This window comes from Eschrichtius robustus, chromosome X, assembly GCF_028021215.1.
Source record: "Eschrichtius robustus isolate mEscRob2 chromosome X, mEscRob2.pri, whole genome shotgun sequence".
Taxonomy (NCBI): domain Eukaryota; kingdom Metazoa; phylum Chordata; class Mammalia; order Artiodactyla; family Eschrichtiidae; genus Eschrichtius; species Eschrichtius robustus.
In genome coordinates this window covers 96,024,467-96,048,871 of record NC_090845.1, presented here as the reverse complement: position 1 = coordinate 96,048,871, position 24,405 = coordinate 96,024,467, and the positions used below count along the sequence as shown (strand labels likewise).

The following is a 24,405-nucleotide window of genomic DNA, read 5'->3' as shown; positions in this document are numbered from 1 at the left end:
GATTTTGATTTTAATTCTTAAGCCTTATGATCACATAATGTACAAAATTTGTGCTGATGGTATATCTCCTCTATTTTAATCCTTCTAATGAGTTGGCAAAAGCACCATTACCAATCACACATATACAGTAGTTCTACAGTTGTATGTGTTTTTGGATAGCTGTTTAAAAGACAATCCTGAACCATAACTTGGTCTGACTTAGTGAAGAATTCACAAGCAAAATTTGCTACTGTATCTTGTCATGCTGAATTTTAAAAACATCCGACCTTATAGATTATCTATAAAAATGTGAGAAGTATTAAATACCCTTTATTTGGCATTATACCTAAACCAGACTAAAATGCCTGTCATTAAGTAAAAGGCAACATTTTAGATACAGAGAATTTTGATTAAATTGGCATACTTAAGACCAAAAAGAGAAAGTGGACATTGCCAGCTTATCGTTAGTCCTGGCCTTAACAGGCTAATGAACACAGCCTGAAGCACAGGTGAGTCTTACTCTGTTCAATGAGACAGTGAAGGGATCTTCTCAGTATTCAAATATATTAATACCACCAGTTATATAAGTCTAAATGTAAACACAGTCTCCTATAGGTTTTGAGATGGCATTCACCACCTCTGTGCAAAGTTGAACGTTATTTAATCAAGTCCAATCATATCTTTTTTAAAATAAATTTATTTATTTATTTTTGCGTTGGGTCTTCATTGCTGCATGAGGGCTTTCTCTCTAGTTGCGGTGAGCGGGGGCTACTCTTCATTGCAGTGCGCGGGCTTCTCATTGTGGTGGCTTCCCTTGTTGCGGAGCACGGGCTCTAGGCACGTGGGCTTCAGTAGTTGTGGCTCACGGGCTCTACAGCGCAGGCTCAGTAGTTGTGGTGCACGGGCTTAGTTGCTCCGTGGCATGTGGGATCTTCCCAGACCAGGGATCAAACCCTTGTCCCCTGCATTGGCAGGTGGATTCTTAACCACTGTGCCACCAGGGAAGTCCCCCAATCATATCTATAGAAGGGGAAAATAGTGATGGCACTTGCTGAACTGGAATTACTATCAAAATTCATAAAGCTGATCATACTCATTTAGCCACAAGCCAATCTTATTTAAGTCATGGCTGTCCAACAGAAATATCCTATCAGCCATTCATGATCTGAATTCTGGTGTATGAGATCAATTTAACTATGGTGCACATAAAAAAGTCATGAGCTACTTCTGTTTTGTAGTAAATAAGGCAGTGGCCAAATATTACTCACTAGTAGCTTTTTTTGAGATAAGCTATCAAGTCTGTCCTTTCTGCCTTTTTCATACCAGCAAATATCATTTTTGTTCCAGGGATGTCCTTCCTGGGATTCTCCAAATACTCCATTCAATATCTCCTCTCCCCAGGTGATGCCTTTTGTTCTTGTTGACTTCTGTGTAAGAGAATCCAGGGACCTGACCTGTTTTTCACCCAAGTAGACGATGGAAATTTGGCCCAGTCTTGTGCTTGGCTCTCCATTCCACGGTATGGCACTGGGAACATTTCAGAACAAAATCTTCTTGCCCTTCTCAACATCAGCTATTTTAAAATATGTTTTTCCATCACACGCTACACAGAGGTTCCCACTTGCAAACCAGACGTCCCGTTCTCTAAGTACTTCATAAATTTTTTACTAAAGAAGTAACTAAGACATATGCAAAGATACAACTATAAGAGCACTCAACACACTGTATGTAACCTAGTTGTCTAACAATGGGGACTGAGCTAAGTAATGTGTCATACATCAAAAGATGAAACACTATAAGGTCACTGAAAATCAGGTTATAAAAAAATATCCAATGCCAGGGGAAAGTTCGTGATGTGTTACGTTTCAAACATAGGGTAAAATGCAGTACATACGACATGACCTTATGTTTGTGAGGTATATATATATATATATATATATATATATATATATATATATATATATATATACACACACACACACACTCCCAAATGTTAACAGTGGCTGGAAGGTTAAGGATGAGATAAAAGTGACATTGACATATATGTAAGTGTTTGTGTCTGTGTGTGTGTCTGTGTTTCTGTATTTAAGCAAAACACAACATTAGCTATCTCTCAAGGTTCTGATCTCTATTAGGGATAATATGTAATAAGTGCCATTTGTAAGGGGGAAGGAATAACTCTCCCAGTTAAAATTTCATTTTAACTGAAGTCTTGGTTCTTAATACATTACAATGAATAATTGTGGGGAAGAATTTCAGACCCTATGAGAGACCAGTGAGAAAGATATTTAGGTTGCATAGATGATTCTCAAGCCATACCACATAGTTAGCCATCTATTCTTCCTACCACATAGGCTATACATGAGCCCATGAAAAGAAGATTTAGATATAGAGAGTTGGGAATCATCGACAGCTAAATGGTAACCGAAGCCCTAGGTGCTACAAGTCTGCAACAGGGAGAATGTGTACTGAGAAAAGAGAATAGCTTAAGACAGAATCACAAAGAACAACAGCATAAAGGAATAGGTCAAGGAATAGTTGCTCACAAAGGCAAATGAAACCAGACAGGTAGGAAGAAAACCAGGAGCGTTCTCAAGCTAAGGGCAGAGAAATTTCAAGTAACAATGGTCAGTAGGGACAAATGCTACTGAGAGACCAAGTAAGATGAAACAGTAAGATAAAACAAAGGAATGTCTATTATAATTTAGCAACAAGGTATTCATTTGGTGACCTTGGAAAGAATACTTTCAATAGTGTGGTAGTGGCACAAGACATTTCAGAGACTTGAGAGTGAGTGGACATGATTACATACAGTGGTTTAAATACATGTTTTATCTCTGCTCTCATGAAATCCCACTGAAATGACAAAGAAAAAAAATCATAAACCCACAAAGAGAATGGAAAAAGAGATGCAAGTAAGATATTGTCAACAAATGTCTGGAAACTAGAAAGGGATGGATGAGTGGTAACCAACAACAGAGCAGAGAAAGCTGAATTGGGAAGCCAAAAACATGAAGCTGATTTATTGCCACAGACAGTTGAAAGCTTGCATGAGGAACAGCAAGACCACTAGACCCACCCAACCACAGACCACCCCTCTCTCATCCTGACGCCATACTAAAAGCAGTCTTAAAACCCTTTCCCTGCTTGGCTCCTAGAATAATGGCAGCCAGACTTGTACCCTTCATCCCCCTCCAGAAGCAGGAGATTGGTGGACTCCTTCCACGGGTAACTGACCCAAGAGAAAACACCTACAGACGGGTCCACTCAATAAAAATCTGGCATTCCGGACTTCCCTGGTGGTGCAGTGGTTGAGAATCCGCCTGCCAATGCAGGGGACACGGGTTCCATCTCTGGTCCGGGAAGATCCCACATGCCGCGGAGCAACTAAGCCCGTGGCCACAACTACTGAGCCTGCGCTCTAGAGCCCGTGAGACACAACTACTGAGCCTGCGTGCCACAGTTACTGAAGCCGGCACGCCTAGAGCCCGTGCTCTGCAACAAGAGAAGCCACCGCAATGAGAAGCACGGGCACCGCAAGGAAGAGTAGCCCCCGCTCGCCTCAACTAGAGAAAGCCCGCGCGCAGCAACAAAGAGCCAATGCAGCCAAAAATAAAAATAAATAAATTAAAAATCTAGCATTCCGCCTTATAATCCTATAGCAAAGTTCACCAAGCAACAAACTGTTCCCACCCCCTCAGATCTTCCAGTCACCTTTTAGTCTTAAATTCAAACAGGCAGTGAAACAAACATTTAGGGAAAGACAGAAACTAACAGAGAAAAGGAACGTGGAGGAAACCAACACAATGCAGTTTAGAAGAAAACTTTTTTAGTGATCATTAATATCATCAGGAAGATAAATAGTTTGTATTCCTAAAGCAAGGACAGAGTGCTAAAAAAGAAGCAAAGATCAAGAAAGAGCTCTTATAAATAAAAATATAAATACTTAAATTAAAATTGTAATAGAAGGATTGGATGAAAAATTAAGGAAACATCTTAGATCAAGAAGATAAAGTCATGGAAAGTAGGAGATAAAAGATGTCTTAAAATTAGAGGGAAAATCAAGGGTGTCCAAAATCTGGCTAATTAGAGTCCCAGAAAGAGAGAAGAGAGAAGGGGAGGAAGTCCTTAGCAAATAATAAAAGACTGTTTCCCAGAACTAAAAGTCAGTAGTCTTTAGATTGGAAAGACTCACTTAGTGCCCAAGAAAAATGAATAATAAAAGACCCACACCAAGGCACATCTTGGTGAAATTTCAGAAAAAAGTAGATTAAAGATAAGACCTTCAAAGCTTCAGATTTTAAAATATAGGTCACATTCAAAAGATCAGGAATCAAAATAGCAGTGGAAGTTAGGAGACAATAGAGCCATGCCTTCAAAATTATAAGGAAAATTTATTTCCAACCTATTAAATTAGAAAATAAATTTAAAATATTATTTAAACAAAAAATTCTCAAGATTTTATTTACCTTGTACTCTTTCTTAGGAAGCTGTGGGAAAATTTGTTCCAGCAAAAATTAAGGGAATAAAATGGTACATGAAGGGGAAATCAGGTGGAACCCGGTGGAGTCCCTAATCAAGAACACAGAGCTGTGAACCCAAGGAGACTAAGTTGGTTGGAGTTCACAGGGCAGAGTACTAGAGAGGAGAAAGCTGCACAGAGAGAATTCTGGGACCTTCAGAGGGTTTGCCTCTAGTATTCAATAAAATACTGATCAACACATGCATATAAGGAAACTGCCCAATGCTAGAGAAAGAGTCACCCCAAAAGATTAGAGGGAACAAACCCTAATGCTCACACAGGGCCAGGAATAGTGTATGTTCCCACCAGCCAGACCAGAAAATCTCATGATTCATGGGGGACTTGGTAGCGTACTCAGAAGGGTCTTGCCTCAGTAGTGGGGAAAAATTTCCCCTGGACTAAACACTGCTTTGATCACACCTAACAAATCTTAAAAGCAAGACCTGAAAGGAACAAGCTATTTTCAAGTAACTTAACCGTGTCCCAGAACAAAGTTTAGGAATACTTATAGGAATACAAAAATATATAGTGCCCAATAAGATAAAATTCACAATGTCTGGCATCCAATAAAAAATAACCAGACATGCAAAGAAGCAAGAAAATAAAGCCCATAATAAAGAGAAAAAAGCAACTAGTTGAAACTGACCCAGATATTAGAATTAGACATTAAAGCAATTATTATAACTGTATTCCATATGTTCAAAAAGCTAGAGAACCCTGCTACCTTCCTGCTCATGCTCAGCAAATGACTTTGCCTCCTATTTTACAAAGAGAGGGGTAGATATGAAATGATAAGTTCCTCAGTTTCTCATACCAAACTGCTGGGCATACTGACATCCACATCCATTACGTCTGTCTTCCTTCTGCTTAAATGGAAGAGATGTCCCTTCATTTGTGCTTTGGCCACATACTTTCTTTTTTCCACAGCTTCAGTTTTGCCCCATCTCTAGCTGACCTGCATCCACTTTTTTTTTTTTAAATTTATTTATTTTTGGCTGTGTTGGGTCTCCGTTGCTGCGCGGGCTTTCTCTAGTTGTGGCGTGCAGGGACTACTCTTCGTTGCAGTGCGTGGGCTTCTCATTGCAGTGGCTTCTCTTGCTGTGGAGCACTGGCTCTAGGCGTGCGGACTTCAGTAGCTGTGGCACACAAGCTCAGTAGTTGTGGCACACGGGCTTAGTTGCTCCACAGCATGTGGGATCTTCCTGGGACTAGGGATCGAACCCTTGTCCCCTGCATTGGCAGGCAGATTCTTAATCACTGCACCATCAGGGAAGTCCGACCTACATCCACTTTTAAACTCACTCGCATCTCTCCTATCTAAAAAAATAATACCCACAACTTTCCTCTACCTCATAGTCATTCTAGCTACTGCCATATCTCTCTCCTTCTCCTCACAGCAAACTTCTTGAAAGAATTTTCATTTCTTCACCTCTAATTTACTCTTCTTAAACATTTGAAAGTTATTTATATTAACGTAATACTTGTACCTAATTAAATAGTCAAATGTTGCTAATAGTTATACTGCAAGAAGTAGCAATCTCCTCTCATCCCCAATTTCTGCTCTCCAATAATAATAGTATTGAGCATTTACTTTGTGTTGGGCATTATTCTAAGCCTTTATAAGTAGTAACTCATTTAACCCTCACAAAAACTTTATGAGATAGACACTATTATCATTCCCATTTTGCAAATGAGAGAATGAGAATGAAGCTCAGAGAGGTTATATGACTTCCCTAAGAGCAGCCAACTAGTTTAGGGTCAGAGGCAGGATTCAAATCTAGGGAGTCTAGTGCTATAGTCTAGACTTAAGAAGCGCATGCACCTATCTATGTGGCCAGAAGTTTCTCTGCTCCTACACCATCACCAACATAGAAAGCTCCAGCCCTGAGTGGGCAGCAGAGAGCCATGGCATCACTAGGGCACATGGTTGGCTGTGCATTAGAAGAACCGGTAGGCTACAGAGACAGAGAGAAGGGTGCCAGAAATCCACAGGGCAATCTACCACACTGAGGCTTAGTAACTAGCCAGCTGGCAAAATCTTCAGGTGGCAGCTGCTACATATTGATGCATGCCTGAACAGAATTAAGTGACGTTAAGCTGGCCCCTTTTCATAAGAGGAGGCATGCTGAAAGAACATAAGGAACTCACCTCTCAGCAATATTTTTTGCAGACTGGAGAAACCGTGCCTGGTCATTTTCTTTCAGGATATGCTCAGCTTGGTTGATGAGGACTGTTGAGCGTTCAAGACACTGGCGGCAATTAGCAACCTGCTGTGCCAACTTTCTCAGTTTCATAACCTTAAAGAATTAGCAAAAGAAAAATAAGATAACATACCTAGTGGTTAATTAAAAATGATAAAACAACATGAAGGAGATCTGCTGCAGTGATTCTAAAAATAAGACCTATTAACATCCCATGGTCCCTGTACTAAGCACTCACCTTGTCACCCTACCCACCATGTCTGTTTTGTCAACCCCTCCTACCACCTACGGCCCGCTTACTTACCCTGCAACACAGTCATATATTCCAGGTTACCTACCTCCTCTTTTTATTGATCACATTAATTATTTTTATTATAAAAGCAATGCGTGGTCATTACAGAAAGTTTAGAAAATAAAAAGTATAAAAAGAAACCCTACCACCCAGAGATCACCATTGTTGACACTTTCTTGTCACATACATGTTTAATAAAAAGCACCTCCTTTTTCTTTATGAGTATCGACATTTCTATGTATATATTTCTCTAAGCATCTTTAAGCATACCTATGTGTTCACAGATCTGTGTTCTCGGACACTTCAGTTCCTGTGTTAGTTGGAACCACCCAGCATGGCACAAAGTAATGGTTATCACTCCAGGCTCTCATAACTTCTCACACACTTCTCACAGCATGAGCTCATAATCACTACACTGACCAGCAGAGCGGCAAGCGTAAAACCATAGAGCTGCATAGAAGCTCACACCTGAGCTTCTTGACCACGATTCTTCAGTTCCCATGCTAAACGCCTGCAAGTCTTCTCTCTCTCTCCTTCATCTTTTATCTCTAATCAGTCGATGATTCCCATCAGTTCCTTGCTAGCAATGCCTGCTATGCTCTTCCCTTCTGTTTGTGCTACCACTTCCCTGGTTAGGCCTTCATCAACTCATGCCAAGAATCATTCCATAAGCCTCATAACATGCTTGCCTGACTTCAGTATCGTCCCATTCTGATCTACCCTGCACACTTCTGCCGTATCTATCCGTCTTCTCCCTTCCTAAGAAACTAGAATGATTTCCTAATGCCTTTCAGATTAAGCCCAAAGTCCTTACAATGGCAGTCATGATCCTTCTGTAATTCTGGCCCACATTTCTACCATTACTTTTTTTTTTTCTTTTTGTATTGACTTATACCATACACACAGCAAAGCACCCAAATCTGAAGTGTACAACTCCATGATTTTTTGCACATACACACACCCATGTAACTACCAACCAGGTCATGATATAGAACGTTTCCAACACCCCAGAACTGCCATCATTTTGACTGAATTCATAGCACTAGGCCAAATATTGCTTCTTCTTTGCCCATCTCCCTAAAACCTCATTTCTTCTTGCTTTCATGATCCAAGTTCAAACTGGAACCATCGGGATGAAGCTTGGACATTTGTAAAGTCAACTCGGCCTTGGCCTCACTGAACTGCTGTGCTTTACCTTTGTCTCTTTGATTTTGACAGCAATCATTTGCTTCCTCTGCTGGATGATCTCTACCAATTCGTCACATTCTTCCATAAGTTTTGCCTCATGCATAGCAGTATTCACCTGCCAAGAAAGTCCAGAGTGTTACACAGTGATTTCTGCCTTTGTCCCCTGCTGGCTCTCAAAGGTTCGGACTGATAGCTAAACATGCATAACTTCTTCCATACCTCCCTCATAAGATCCACTCCTAGAAGAAGGGTAGAGATGATGATATTAATGATGCAAGGGCATTGAAGCACCACAGATAGGAAGCTCTCCGGCCTCTGGTAGATCATGATGGTTAATGGAGGCTGGGCAGAAGGACAGATGAGATGGGGGCATGTTATTCCCACTGTGAAATTCCCTTTACTCCAACACCCTGTCCTCTTACTGTTCTTTTGGAAAGAGGGTAAGGAGATTTAAGTACATCAGGGAAAGAGGATCCCTCTCCAGAGGCACAAGAATATTAAGATAACATTACAACAACATGTTTGTATCATCCTAACAAAAGTGTTTTCAGTTTTCCTTGTTCCTTTCTAAAATATAGAAAATGTTTCCATTTTAAAATATATGAATGCATAGCTATATCTTCACATTAAATATATGATTGTGTAGATATATTTTCACATAGTTGTCATCATGTCTTGGTAGATATTTCTCACTTTGGGCTGTCCAGTATCTGAATACCTTTCCTACTTGGGGATACTGGCTATATCAAAATATCTTTACTGCCAAGTCAGGGTAGGGGGTGAAAAAAAAGCCACCATTCTTCATTGTCTTCCCATGTACTGACTTCTCCTTCTGCCCATCTCTATTACTGTTGACATTAGATGATATGAAGTCCCCAGCTGGGCTAAAATGAGAGCAGAGGATCTTTGGGCTGCCTAAGTGTAAAAGGAAAGGAAGGGGAAAGGAACTTACATCTTTTAAGCATTTAATGTGCCAATTACTTTATATCGATAGATAAATTATTTCATATAATTATCAGAACCACTTTATAATATAGGAGCTGTTCTTATTTCCATTTCACAGATGTGAAAACTGAGGCTAAGAGAATTTCAGCAACTTGCTCAAGATTGCACAGCTGGGCCGTGGTGAGACCACCATTCAAACCAAGACGTGTCAAGGGAAACCCCTGGGCTGGCGAGGTGGGCAGACAAGGTTCAGTTCCATTTCAGCAGCAGTCACACAGGGAAGCACAATCATTCCAAGAGTCTATTCAAGGATCACTCGAGTAGAGCTCTAAAAAGCCGAGAAATAGACAATGGGTTACTTGAGAGCATCAAAACTCAAGTGGCCAGATGTGCTTCATCAGCAAGGTAGGGCTGCATTTCCAATTGATAGCCCTCTTCAAAGGGCTCCTTTACGTACTCCCAAGCCCAGCAAAATACCTGTCGCTGGACCCTGCTGCCTCCTCTCTCATCCTCTAAGGTCCCTGCTGGCCAATTTTCTGTTTCTTACCTAACTGAAATAAAATATGCTTGCCGAATTTCAACCTTGTTTTGTTTTATTTCCACTTTCCAGGGGGCAAATGCCACAATGAGAGCTTCCATTTGTCCTGAATGGACAGTCCCACTCAGGCCATTCTAGCTTTTTTTCTCAGACGCCTCACTCTCTCCCTAAGTTGGATCTACCTTTCTAAGGCAGATAATATCACCCTCTCAAAGAGCTCCCACTCATGTGAGAATAAGAGATTCATCTAGTGCTCCCTGGATCTGTGCTTAGACTATTTGGAGACTTAGTTCCCATTTATAGTTTCCTTTTGAGGCTGCTGATGGTATAGTACACAGTGGTATGGTGCCTTGTTTCTTATAATTCAGCCCTTGGACTAACCTTGACATAACACTCACTATATGCCAGGCACTGCCCTAATCAGTTTATATACTAGCTCTCTCAATCATCAAAACAACCCTATGAAGGAGGTACCATCAGCCCCATTTTACAGATGAGGAAACCTGAGCACAGAGAGACTAAGTGACTTGCTCAAGGCCACACGCCTAGTAAGTGGCAGAGACGGGATTTGAACCCAGGGAGTCCAACTTTAAGAGTCCACACCTTTAACCATCACACTGAACTGCCTCTCCAGTCTAGTGTAACAGAATCCTGTCTTCAGTTCCTGACAATCATTACCTCTTCTGCACCATCCATCTTTATTTTGTCATCCCATTCTGTTTAGTCTTTTCAGACTACCTGTTGTTCCCCTAGAAGGCCATGCACATCCATGTCTTGTGCCTTTGCTCAAGACTCTCCTTTCACTTGGAAAGTCACTTCATTATTTGTTTGTTGAACAAAGTTCTACTTATCTTTCCAAGCCCAGCTCAAAGATTGTCACTTCTGAAACTTTTTCTCACCTGCTTGGATACAATTGGTTCCCTATTTCTATTCCCATAGCACTTTACATATAATTGTATTATACCTTTTACTACGTTACAGGAATTTATTAGTTTGTCTTCCCTGATCAAACATGAGTTCCGGAGGCCAGGGGCTGTGTCGTATTTGACGATATCTCCAGCATAGTGACTGGCATGTGGTCGGTGTTCAGTAAATATTTGTTGCATTGAATTGAATGGGGGGCAGTATCTCACTGCTTGCCAGACATGTCCACTTGGTTACTCAAGTTACCCTAAACTCAGTACGTCTAAAAACAAACTCATCACCCTCCCTCTAAATCCAGCTTCCACCTCTGATTTCCTCTTTTTGGTTATTTCTACTATCATTATTGCACTTGCTCAGGTTCAGTTACCTACTTCTCCCTCATCCCCCACATAAATTCACAGCAGTCCTGCCAGAGTCCTACCCTCCTTTTCTTTTCAATCTCACTAAAGTTCTTCTGGTAATACAATGAGGCTCTGGGCCAAGGAAACAATAAATTGAAGCCCTTATCATCTTTTTGGACTATTATTGTAAAAGCCTCATTAATTCATCCCCCTACCTCTAGAATCTTTCCTTTGTAACCGCCCCCCATAATCCACCCTACACCCTGAAACCAGGCAAAATCATCACCATCTTCATCATCAACCATGTATTAATCATCTCTTGTGTACGATGCATTATGCTCAGGCCCTGCCCTCAATAAATGTGCAGTCCAAAGGGTGATAGGGGCTTCAGCTTATTGGTTCCTTGGCCAATTTTATAGGGGAAAGCCTCACACATATAAAGCAAACAAGTCAAGTTAGCATAAGTGAAATATCAATGAGTGGTGAAGGCTATAATCTACAGAAATTGAAGGGAAAGATCACTCTCAGTGGGGAAGTGGAGAAAAGACGCTTGAATGAAGTGGGACTTGAATTGAGCCTTGGAGATGGATAGGACTCAGATTTAAAAGGTGAGAAGGAGGGAAATTTGGAGCCAAGCTAATGAGATTGAACCTTACTTTTTAGACAATATGGTATCTTTGAAAATTTGGGAGGGGGGGGAGAGGGTAAGATGGTGGGAGATTGACCATAATTAAATTTTTTAAGAAGATGAACTGGGATGAATGTGAGTGGGGGTAATAGTAAGTATGGGGACAATTTAGGAGGCTATTGTGATGTGAACAGGGCCTAGCCAAGGAGGGTAACAGGAACTGAAAGGAAAGGTCAAGTATGAGACGCACCCCCTTGCTTGAAAATCTTCAATTAGACAGCAAGCTCCTTGAGCAAAGGTTTTATGACACTTTGTTTTCTCCCACTGTAACAGACACAATGCCTTAAACATAACAAACACTTAAGAAACATTTACTGATGGATTTAGCAAAGTGAAAAATCAAAATAGGAATGGCAAACATTAGAAAATATAGTAAATGCATTTTGTAGAGAAAATGTAGGTTGAAGTGAGGGAGCTTGGGTGGGGTTTGGACAGTTGCATCAGGCAAGATAAAACAGCCAGATGCAACTAGTAGAGCAGAAAGTTGGCTGAAGAGGCAAAATCCCAAACTAAAGGTAAAGCAGTGACATTAAAATCTTTCCATGTCAAGAAGCAGCCCAAAAGATCAGGGTCCTTAAGTGTTTTCTGAACAGGAAATACTCCAGGGAAAATCTGTCTTCATGATGTGAATAAAACATCTCAAATTGCTTGGAAGGCACTTAAAAGCCCTGGTATTTTCCTTGTTTGCAGTTTTCTTTGAAAATACAGTGAGGTATTTCACTTGCTTATTAACCCTCAGTGGAAAACAACTGGGGTTATCTTTTTTTTTTTTTTAAACATCTTCATTGGAGTATAATTGCTTTACAATGGTGTGTTAGTTTCTGCTTTATAACAAAGTGAATCAGGGGTTATCTTGATAAGCATTCTTGGTCGGTTGATCTGTTGGTTGGTTCATTGGTTAGTTAGTTGGTGGTTTGTGGAAGACTCAAGATTTTTCTTTGAAGTTTGTTCTTTGGTTTAGATTAGTGGGTCTGACTAAATGGCTTTATGTCTGTGGAAAAATCTATCCTCCCTGAAAATACCATTAGAATAATCTTGGCAACCTACTTGTGTAAAGGAAGGACAGTTTCTGATGTTTAAGACTGAGTCTCAGCACCAGTCTTCCAAGGCCTAAGCACTAGGGAACATGGGCCTTCGTGTTAAGCCTCCAGATCTTTTCTGCTCTGTGCTCTCTTCTTTCCTCCCAAAGGCAGCAAGAATTTGACTCGCATGTTTCTTTCCAACTGCCCACCCTACTCTATTTCCTGTAGCTCTTTCCTACCTCCCAGCCCAAAGATTAAACCCAGAGTCAGACCTAGTCTTCCCCAATTTCCATCCTTCCCTGACACAAAGACACACATTCCCTATTTGAAGGATTTTCTTGCTGGTCACTACAAGGAAATCAATACATAGGGGTTCACAAAAGCCACAAGTTGCCAAGGTTTAAGAGACTGCAAAAAGTTATTTTGGTCATTGTTCCTGTTCCCTATTGAAATGTAAATGGACTAACCTTTTACCCTTCCCTTCTTTTAGAGAGCTTATTTCGTAGTTTCTTGGGAGATCTCCCACACACTCATTCTATAGGTCTTTTATCTCTGGGTTTTAAGTTCATCAGCCTTCCCTCCAGCCCACCCCCAGGGGAAACTTCACCACTCATACCCTCCCCTCAGCTCAGTCACGTCCATCAGTCCTGCAGAGCACCGCACTGGAGTTCAGGAGGAACTCAGATTTCATGTTCAGGTGGAACAATATGTATGAAATAGTGGATGAGCCCTCTACCCAGACTCAAGTGCAATTTATTTACATGGTAATAGAACTCCTCCTTGGCATCTCCATCTTAGTGTACTCCGCTCTAAAAGATCAATGCCAGCTTAGTTTATTTCCTGGACTTCCCTGGTGGCGCAGTGGTTGAGAATCTGCCTGCCAATGCAGGGGACACGGGTTCGATCCCTGGTCCGGGAAGATCCCACATGCCGTGGAGCAACTAAGCCCGTGTGCCACAACTACTGAGCCTGCGCTCTAGAGCTGACGAGCCACAACTACTGAAGCCCGTGCGCCTAGAGCCCGTGCTCCGCAACAAGAGAAGCCACCGCAACGAGAAGCCCGCGCACCGCAACAAAGAGTAGCCCCTGCTCGCCGCAACAAGAGAAAGCCCACGCGAAGCAACAAAGACCCAGCGCAACCAAAAATATAATAAATAAATAAATGATTATTTCCTGAAAACTTCTGCCCAAATAGATCTTCCCCTTCCACCTAGGAGATTTTGAAATGCCAGCATTAAAGATCATTTGGAAATGTTTTTATTTCAGCAAACACTTATTGAGTGCCTACACCACATACAAGGGTTCCTGAGTGGGACCAAAATGATGAAAAAGACTCAGCTTCTGCCTTCAAGGCACTTATAGTCTAGTGCAAAAGATGAGTGTGAATTCAGCTAATTACAATTTAATGAATAGCAGAACAAGCAATAGAATACAAACAAAGCTCTAGGAGAGCATAGAGAAGGGAAAATAATTTGGCCTGTGGAAAAGGACAGTCAGGGGATTAGGGAAGGTTTCATGTAGCTGAGCTGGTCTTGAAGGATGAACAAGACTTGGGCAGGCAGAAATGAGGTTTATGGGGAGAGAATTCCAGGCAGAGAGAATACTATAAATAGCATGAGCAAAAACACAGGCAGGAAAGCAAAGAACGTGTTTGGGTAAAGCAGATCAGCCTGACAGATGCAAGGGAGGGAAATAAGGCTAGAAACGGAGACTGCAGATATATTACAGAAAGCTGCACTGTCATTTGGAGTCTTTGAACGTACCTGGATAAAATGTCTGGATCTTAATGCCATAGTAACACCTTAACCACCTTGGTTGAGAACAAGGTGGAGAGAAAAAGCAGGCATAGTATTCAAAGAAGTGGAAGGGCACAACAAATTTCTCACTTCCCATTCTTGCCCAGAAGCACCCAGGTGACCACTGCCCCACCTTCTCAGACTCCAAAATGTCAGAGGAAAGAGGCTGAGGGCTTCATTCAACACGCAGCCACTTTCTGTGCAAAGGAGATGAGAAGGAAAAGTGAGAGGTAAATTGAACATCTAACGAATTATCAAGGCATTGTTACGAACAACTCTGTCACCTTGCTGAGCTGCAAAGAATTCATTACTCTCATAACGATGCAGTCAAGAAAACACAATGTTCTCTCTGTTTCTATGAGTTCAGGTTTTTTTTTTAGATTCCTTGATTATACTTAACAAGACTGTATTGTATACTTGAAAGTTGCTATGAGAGTGGATCTTAAATATTCTCACCACACACACACACACACACACAGGTAACTATGTAAGGTGAGGAATGTATTAATTAACCTTATTGTGGTAATCTTGTGATATATTAGCATATCAAATCATCGCATTGTACACCTTAAACTTACACAATGTTTTCTGTCAATTATATGTCAATGTTATATATTATATGTCAATTATATGTGATATATGTCAATTAAAACACAATGTTATATGTCAACAAAGCTGGGGGGGAAAAAGAAACCATGATGTTTATGATACAGATGTTGCACCTACTGTGGCAACATCTAAGCTAAGGTGTTAATCCAGATCACACTTTAAAGGACACCATCGCACACACCACCACCTCCGCAGCCCTTCGTATAAGGAAGGTTCAAATGTATAAAAGGAAGAGGAAGACGAGACTACCTTCTTTCTTGTTTTCCAAAGCAAAACACTGCAACATTTCAAAGATGATTCTGCCAGCTTTACATAAAAATAACTAAATGAAGTAGGGCTGTTTTTATGAATTTTATCTGTTTCATTGGATTTGGAGGGAAGGGGTCACTTAACAGACTGGGGGACATGTAAAACTATTAACAGGATTTTGAGTCCCCTGTACTGGAGTAACTGCAGCTTAGGAGACAAAAAAATTAAAAATTCCTGAGGCATAGCTAAGCAACCTGCTGCCTCAGTGCTTAAGTTTAATTTTTTGGCAGAGGAGTGGATGAGGGGTTGCAGGGTAGAGGTAGGTGGGGGATGGCAGTGCATCACTCCCATCTAGGATGCGGATCACACACACTAGAAAAGTAGTGTGGCCGAGGAGGTGGCAGCCAGGCCATCTCTTGAAGTGTAAGAACCCTAGTGTATTGGGCCCAGGGATCCATGCTGTGGGAGGCCTCGAGACAGACATGGACGTCGACTGACAGACACGTTTCCCGTCAGCTTGTGGGTGCTTACGATGTGCTAGGTGCTGTTCTAATTGCTTCATATATTTTAACTCATTTACTTCTCCCATTTACCCTATGAAGTCGGCAAAACTGAGAAACGTAGAGCTTATGTAATTTGCCCAAGGTCATACATATAACTAGTAAATGGCAGAGCCAGCATTTGCCCTCCGGCAGCCTGGCTCTTGTCCGTGATTTAACCAGCGTGTGTGCGTGTGTGTGTGTGCGCGCGCACGCGTGAGTGAGAGAGAGAGAGAAACAGAGACAGAGAAAACGTGTTCATAAACATACTTCTTTTCCTCTCAGAGTTGCCTCTCAAGATAATCACATTCCTTAGAGTCAACTATTACAAACATTTTGTGTAATTCCTTCCTGATTTTGAAAATAATGTATAGTATAAAAATGCATATAATGTAACATTTAGAATATATAATGCACACACATGTGTATCAACACATACACGTATTCCAGAGTTATTTTACCCTGAGTTTAACTAACAAAAATTTTGGCAACAGAGAGGACAATTTGCTCCATACACATGCCTTAGGAATGGCCCTGTGCCATGTGGCAATTCTTTGTTGGTTTTAGAGTCCCTTCTCCTCAGGGATCAGACCCCCAAGGCTTGGTAGCCTTAGGGTTAGTTACTTTCTCCCCCATATTCTCTTTCCACACAAGGTTGCTGTTTAGAACCTTGTGTGGAAGTAGGAGAGGCATAATCTAGGTTTGCACCTGGGATTCTATATATATAGCTATAAGTCCTACGTGAAATGAGGCAGAAACCTCCTTTCTATCTCTTCAGAACCACCGAACTGTTAGATCTTAAAAAGACTGAAGAAATCATCAATTCCTAGCCCCTCACTTTACAGATAGAAATATGAGGCCTAGAGAGGAGAAGGGCTTACCCAACATCATATTACTGATCAACGACAGGGCAAGGCTGGAGGAAGGTCCTTTGACTCCCCGTCCAGTGTTCTTCCTACTCTACTGCTTGTTTTGTGAAGCACAGCACTTGCTTATAACCCCCTCTGAAGATATAAAACTCTCTAGATCTCACTCTTGTGTATTTACCCTAGAAATATGAACATGTATGTCTAAACACACAAAAAACTTGCATGAATGTTTATAACAGCTTTATTTGTATTAGCCAAAAACAACTGAAATGCTCTTCAGTGGAGGCATGAAAAAACAAATTGTGGAACATCAACAATAAAATGTTTTAAATCTATTTATACACACAAATGTATCTCAGAGGCATTATGATGAGTGGCATAAGCAAATCATAATATGTTACATAATGTATGACTCCATTTATATAACATTCTACAAATTACGTCGTGATGAAGAACAGATCAGTGGTTGCCAGGGGGCAGATGTGACGACAAAGACTTTGCACCCCAGAGGTTTTTGGGGGTGATGAAACTGTATTGTTCTGATGATAGTGGTGATTACACGAATCTATACACGGGATAAAATTCATGGAAATACACATACTCCCCCGCCCCCCAAAGTTTGTACATGTAAAAACTGGTGAAATTTGAATGAGGTCTGTAGTTTGCTTAGTAGAATATTGTACCAATGACAATTTCCTAATTGCGATAGTTACGTGGTTATGAAAGATGTTAACACTGGGGAAGAGGAGATGAATGGCATGTTGGAACTCTATTATTTTAGCAAATTCTTTTCTTTAATTTTTTTAAATTATTTTTTTTATTTTTAAATTGCTAGATTTTAATGATCTTTTACAGTTCCCTTTTTGATACAAGAACTTACTTTTTTAACATTTTTTATTGGAGTATAATTGCTTTACAATGTTGTGTTAGTTTCTACTGTATAACAAAGTGAATCAGCTATATGTATACATATATCCCCATATCCCCTCCCTCTTGCGTCTCCCTCCCATCCTCCCTATCCCACCCCTCTAGGTGGTCACAAAGCACTGAGGTGATCTCCCTGTGCTATGCGGCTGCTTCCCACTAGCTATCTATTTTACATTTGGTAGTGTATATATGTCCGTGCCACTCTCTCACTTCGTCCCAGCTTACCCTCCCCCCTCCCTGTGTCCTCAAGTCCATTCTCTACGCCTGCTAGTTTATTCCTGTCCTGCCCCTAGGTTCATCAGAACCATTTTTTTTTTTTTAGATCCCATATATATGTGTTAGCATACGGTATTTGTTTTTCTCTTTCTGACTTACTTCATTCTGTATGACAGACTCTAGGTCCATCCACCTCACTACAAATAACTCAATTTCGTTTCTTTTTATGGCTGAGTAATATTCCATTGTATATATGTGCCACATCTTCTTTATCCATTCCTCTGTCGATGGACACTTAGGTTTATTTTAGCAACTTCTATATGAGCTTAAACTTATTTCAAAATTTAAAAGAAAAAGAAAGAAAGAAAACTCTAGATGTCCCACAATGATTTAGGCAGGTCTGGTGAACCAACATTTACGTATTTTTCTGAAGTTATAACTAATATGTCTTCAGGCCTTTGCCCAAATGGCATCTCATCTCATACTCCACGTTGCACCCTGATTTATATTTATCCATAACACTTATAACCTCTAATAAAAATATATTTGTTTATTGTGTGTCTCCCCCAACTAGAATGTAAGCTTCTTAAAGTTAAGGACTTTGTTTTGTTCACTACACCTAGAATAATGCCTGGCACACTGTGGGTACTCAACAAATATCTGTTGAATTAATGAATGAATGTGAGTATGTTGGCCCTGAAATAAAGGACAAATGCAAAATTGTATACTAGATTACACTTCTTCATTACATGAGACAAACTTCCCTCACATTTTCTTTTTACACAATTACTCAAAATGGTAATTTTGTTCTGTCATTTACATATTGTTTGCTGCATTATGGAAGATTTGGAAGGATATCGGAATAACAACCTGGATGCTAGGAGATCACATATTCTGAAATGGTTCTTCACCCCATGTTAAGAGAAAGAAAAAGTTACCTCCTCTGGATAATCAGCTGTGCTTTACTCACCCTTATGATGCATAAAAGATTATACTTACAACAGTCAGCCACCAGAGGGTACTGTTTATTCAGTTATCCTTTCTCAATACCTATTGTGTACCAAGCCATGTGCTGGGTATAAAAAAGTGGATAGGACACAGTACCCGCTCTCAGAGTTTGCAGTCTGGTGGGGAGACAGATCAGTACGTAGAAGTGCTATGACAGAAGTATGCACAGGGTGTTCCAGGTACACGGGGTAAGGAGAGAGAGAGAAGTATAGAGCATGTGTGATGGCTCCCTGGAGGAGGTGATGCCTGAGCTGAGTCTTAAAAGACAAGTAGTAGTCAGCCAGGAGAAAAGGGGAGGAGTGGAAGTTCTGTGAGGGCAGGGGCCATGTTCACACTGTGTTCCCAATGCCTGGCCCAAGGCAGAAATATGCTTAAATATCTGTGGAATGAATGAACAAATTATAAAGTGCAGGTAGTAAAAAGCACATGCTAGAGGTAGGTAGGGTCCAGATCATGATGGGTCTTATAAATCTTTATCTTAATCGTGATGGAGAACCACTGAAGGGTTTGTGGTAGGGGAGTGACATGTGGGCTTTGCATTTTAAAAAGATCATTCCCACAACAATGTGGAAAATGGATTAGAGGGGGGACAGCATGAGTCAGAGAGACCAGTTACGAATTGTGGTTTCCAAAATGAATATGGCGTGGTCATGGCCACTGCCTTTAAGAAGCTTATAGTCCAATGAAGGACACAAAACAGAATCAGGTAATTCTAATACAGCAAAGCAGGCAGTGTAACAGAGGCGATGCACTGGCCGCTCTGCCCAAGGTCATGCAGCTAGTGGGTGGCGGCGGAGCCAGTACCAGAAACCAGGTTTCCTGATTCCGAGTCTAGGGCTTTTCCCCAAGTCCTCCTTTTAACTGCCTTTCACAACCACAGAACTATGTAAGAGAAAGAGAGCAGGGCGAGCCAATGAAAGATGATGCCTTCTTTAGCCTCAGACTAGACTGTGGGGAGCATTTAGCCCTTCTTTGTACTCAAGTCTGACATAAGCATCCCTCCCCAAGACCTTTGTTTCTGGGAGATGGCTTTGGTATCCTGATACTTCCTATATACATACAGAACAAGGAATCTACTGCGAGAGCCAAGGAAATTCACACTCTGACAGCTAAGGTCAGGAAAGCCATAATTCTGAGAAATAAGTCATTCTTTATGAGACAGGGGATTTCAGATGACAAAAGGAAAAAAAAAAAAAAAACTGGTTCCATGTTCAGAAAAGGAAGATGGTCACTAGAAAGAGCAAGGGCCCAAGTGGAAGAGTGGAAAGAGCTGAAGAAGAGCCTGTATTGCTTTCTAAGCTGCGGAGGGTGGAGGAGTTGGGGAGTAGGGAAAGGAGACAGAGAAGCACCAGGAAAGAGCCTCAGGACACGGACCCGAAAAATTCTGTGCGAGAGCATCAGTGAAAAAGGAGACCCCAGAAAAAAGTCCAGTTCCATGAGTAGGTAACAAAGATGCCTTGAGAACATATTTCCAGGGGTCCCGACTGCCTCATGAGCCAGGACAGAGACCAGAGCTAAGGAGTTTCTATGTGGGAAAGCGCAAGGAGATAAAGGGGTCCTGAGGAGAGCTCTTGGTCAGGCTATCTTGGCGGGGATGGGGTTGGGGATGGAGAGAGACAGAGAGACTGAGAGAGCGCATGCGCGCGCACACGCGCGCACGCGCGCGCACACACACACTCACACACACCCATGCGGGCACTCGCTGGGAAGGATCCCTGGGTGTCCTGGGGTAGGGGTTTATCTTTACTGAACCAAAAGCCAAACTGAAAATTCTTAAAAGAATGGGCTTTGAAGTCAGACCTGAAGTTAGCTTCAGGCTAGCCTCCTAGCTCTGCTACTTACCGATGACCTGTCTGGTCTTGGGCAAGCAGCCTAAGTTTCCTCTTCTGTAAATTAGGATGATACTAGTATCTAGCCTCATAGGGTTTTGTACATGCTTATTAGATTAAACAACAGAAATAAAGCACCTAATACATTTTCTGATATATAATAGGTAGCCAGATAGTTGGGTTTTTTTTTACTACTACTGCTCTGATGATAATGATGACTGTGACTACTATTGCTAAAACCACTATATCTTCTGGGGTTTTCTGCCGAACAAACAAGCAAGCACTGTTTTATCACCTGGTTTATTTTTATTCAGTTTCTGCATCTGTTTTGCTTCCTGGAACATACTGGGTCACGATTTGCTTTTCTCTGAGATTACCATGTCCCTTTTCTTATTCTTCTTCCCACACCTAAGCATCTAGATCTCATGCCCAAATGTAGTTACCTCCACACTGCTGGACAGGGTTCACCCTGCATCTGAAGATAAAATGGTCTCTCTTCCTACCAGGAGCCAGACCATCACCTTCCCCCTCCATTCAGACCAGAAGGCTGATGCCAGAAGGGAGATCAAGTGCTGATTTCTGACAAAACACTGATTACATTTCACATCTTTGGCTGGGAAGGAATTTGGCTGGCTCAAGCTTGTTATTCTCTGTTTTTCTGCTCTGGGCTCCCTCATAATTAACACAATTCCCAGGCTCAGAGCCCAAAAGATATTAGGGTGGGTCTCGAAGAAATAGGTGTGTAAGCAAGAAAGCTAACACATTCCCTCACTTACAAAAATATAATACCGTAATTACATTCTGTTTCAGTTTCCTCTGCGGTGCTCCCTAAGGGAGAGGACCCCATCTGTCCTGTACTCTGAGCTCCAAGCATAGTACAGCACTATACCTTGGAGGCTCATTAAAATACTTGTTAATGCATTGATGAATATGCACCTTCCCACACACAATCCCTGCTCTACAGAGCAGGGATTCACCAGTTAGCCTGCCTGTGGTATTGATGAGGAAAGATGAGAGGCAGTTGTCAAAAATATGAACAGAAAGTATGGTATTATGCAAGTATTACTGGAATCAGCGATGGCCCTAGGTTACATCTAGGGACTCTATCCTGATGGGCATTGCCTTATGGTGAAAAGCCCCTGAGGCTCACAGATGTGTGAGTGTTTGCATATGTGTTTGCGTGTGTATAATTCCTGTTATTCATAATCTCTCTCCACCTTCACTAGGACAAAGCAGGTAGGTCTGTGTCCCCCAACCTCACACTTGCTCAGACAAAAGGCTACTTTTGGGAGCTTCTTTTCCCTTATAAGTCTGCCCTTGATGTTGCCCTTAACCTGATTCACCTATACATAAATAGTGACGGTATGAGGGGGCACAGAATGTGATTTACTTTGGGTCTTTACTTTCTGCCTAGGGCTCAGGGCTCAGTTTCTCACTTTGGGAAGTCCAGTAGCTCCTAGAGAAAATACAAAGAAAAGGAGAAGCAAGAAGGACTTGCTGGGAAATTCCAAAGAGCTGATCATCTTAATACAATGTTATTATAACCAAGGAAATCATTAGTTACAGTTGTGTAGTTAATATAGCTGTGTAGTTGTTATGGTTTAGACTAGAGAGTGCTTTCAGGTATATTTGATCTCTACATTTGATCTTCATAACAACCTTACAAGATTGCTAGGGCAGGCATTACTGTCTGCATTTTATAGATGAGGAAACTGAGATCCAGAGAGGTAAAGTGAGTTATCAAAGTCATATAAACTACGAAGTGATGGAGTTACAACCCAAATTAGGTTTTCTAATTTCAAAGCCACGGCTCCTTCAGATTCCCCATGTTTCATTCTAACCATCAAAGAAATCCTGCTCTTTGATCACTCTCTTTGTAGCTATAACTAGAGAGAAAAAGCGCCCTTCTTTTTTTTCTTTTTGAGGGTTTTCATGTGCTAAGTTGCCATTTCTTCTCAGCACTTTTTTCTCCCAGGAGGCAAAAAAGTAGACTTGGAAAAGCTCTGGATTTAAAGTCAAGCAGGTCTGAGTCCGAATTCTAGCTTTAACACTTATAAGCTGAGTGACCTCAGACAAGTTACTTAACATCTCTGAGCCCATCCTTCCAGCAAGTAAAATAGAAGCACTGTCACCTATCTCACAGATTGTTCTAAAAACCAAATGAGAAAATAGAGATAACAGCCTTAGCACAGAACCCGGAACACAGTAGGAGTTAAATAAATATTGATTCCCTTTCCCACTCCTCCCACACCCCTACTTGCTACTCTAGACTGGAAATATGCAGTACTTCTTTCCCAGAAAGCTGAAATTCAGTCTTAGATTTATGTCTATACTTATTTATGTTACTGTAAAAATAGGATGACTGGCATTTCAACTCTTGATGGCTTATCATTTACCACTGATATTTCTGTAATCTTTTGTTGGTTAATTGAGATAGTTTTGGAATTTAAAACATGTAGGTGTGTATGTGTGCACGTATGAATGTGTTTCCACATCATTTAAAGGCTTCAATTATTACTCGGAAGTTATTTCCATTCTCTCATTCTTCTTAATCTCATCTAGAACCTTATTTGAATAATGAGCTAACTTATTCAGTTACTTTGTTATGAATATACTGTAGAAATTCAGGTCTAAGATCCCTTAGAGTTCAAATCTCACATCTCCAGCACCAGATTCCAACTGCATTTTCTAAGGAAGGATGCATCCACAAGCAGCCAATTCTTGTGGTCTGTCTTTAGATAGTAATGTGGTTTAGTTCTTGCACCTGGATCTTTCCCTGTTGTCACGTTCACCTCACTGAGGAGCTTCAAACAATGTGACCAAAAAAAAAAGGAAGATAAATTGGGCATGGGAGAAAACTGGGCTAGTCCCGAGAGTGGGGATATAGGACTTGGATAGAAATGGATTCAGCAGACAGAAAATAAGCTAGGCTGTGACTCTGACTGGAGAGAGGGGAGGGAAAATTAAAATGTTTTCCTTATTCATTTTAGCATTGTTTTACTGGTTGCAGTGAACATACACCACTATTACCATTTTAAATATTTTATTATGAAATTTTCTAAGCATATTTAAAACTAGACATGCTCTAGATAAAAGCCTCATGTACCCATCCCCCAGCTTCAAAAGCCATCAACATTTTGTTATACTTGTTTGATTTATTTCCCTTTTTTGCTGGAGTATTTTAAAGCATATCTACGATATTATATTATTCTACCCTTTAAATACTTCAGTTTGCATCTCAAAAATAAAAGGATATTTTATTGCACAGTCACAATGACTAAAATAATGCCTTAATATCATTCATCTAGTGCTTGTTCCATATTTAAATTTTCCCAATTATGTAAAAAACATGCTTTTACAGTTGATTTCTTTGAATCAGATACTTTACGAAGAGGAATTTAATACTGATTTTTCAAAGGACATGTATATTTCTAATGAATAATTAAATACTGCTGTTTCATGGTGAAAAAAAAATGGAAGACCCCATCAGTACCATGCACTCTTTCCACTTTAATTATTGACCCTTAAAATTCTGTTTTCAGAAATGTATGTCTTTTTTGAAAATGCAGGTCTCTGTACAGCAGTTTTCATTCATTAAGAAAGCATTGTGAATTTCAGTGTCCCAGAAAACAAGTTTTGAAAGATACTGGAGAGAAGAAAAAGCCATCCCTGGGCAGAACAAAGAGAGCGAGAAAGCTGGGGGATGCAGGGGTGGCAGGAATT

At 40.9% G+C, this 24,405-nt stretch overlaps 1 protein-coding gene across 4 annotated transcripts in view; it reads right to left on the bottom strand.

Moving 5' to 3' along the window:
• Positions 1-24,405, bottom strand: part of MID2 (midline 2) — a 94,357-nt gene that overhangs the window by 13,133 nt on the left and 56,819 nt on the right. For 3 of the 4 annotated variants that reach the window (XM_068533834.1, XM_068533836.1, XM_068533835.1), the window contains 3 exons: positions 8,402-8,524; positions 8,190-8,297; positions 6,650-6,798 (listed from right to left, as the gene is read on the bottom strand). In XM_068533834.1, the coding sequence (XP_068389935.1) occupies positions 6,650-6,798; positions 8,190-8,297; positions 8,402-8,524 (380 nt within the window). The remainder of the gene's footprint in view (positions 1-6,649; positions 6,799-8,189; positions 8,298-8,401; positions 8,525-24,405) is intronic. The other variant, XM_068533838.1, reaches the window with a different exon arrangement.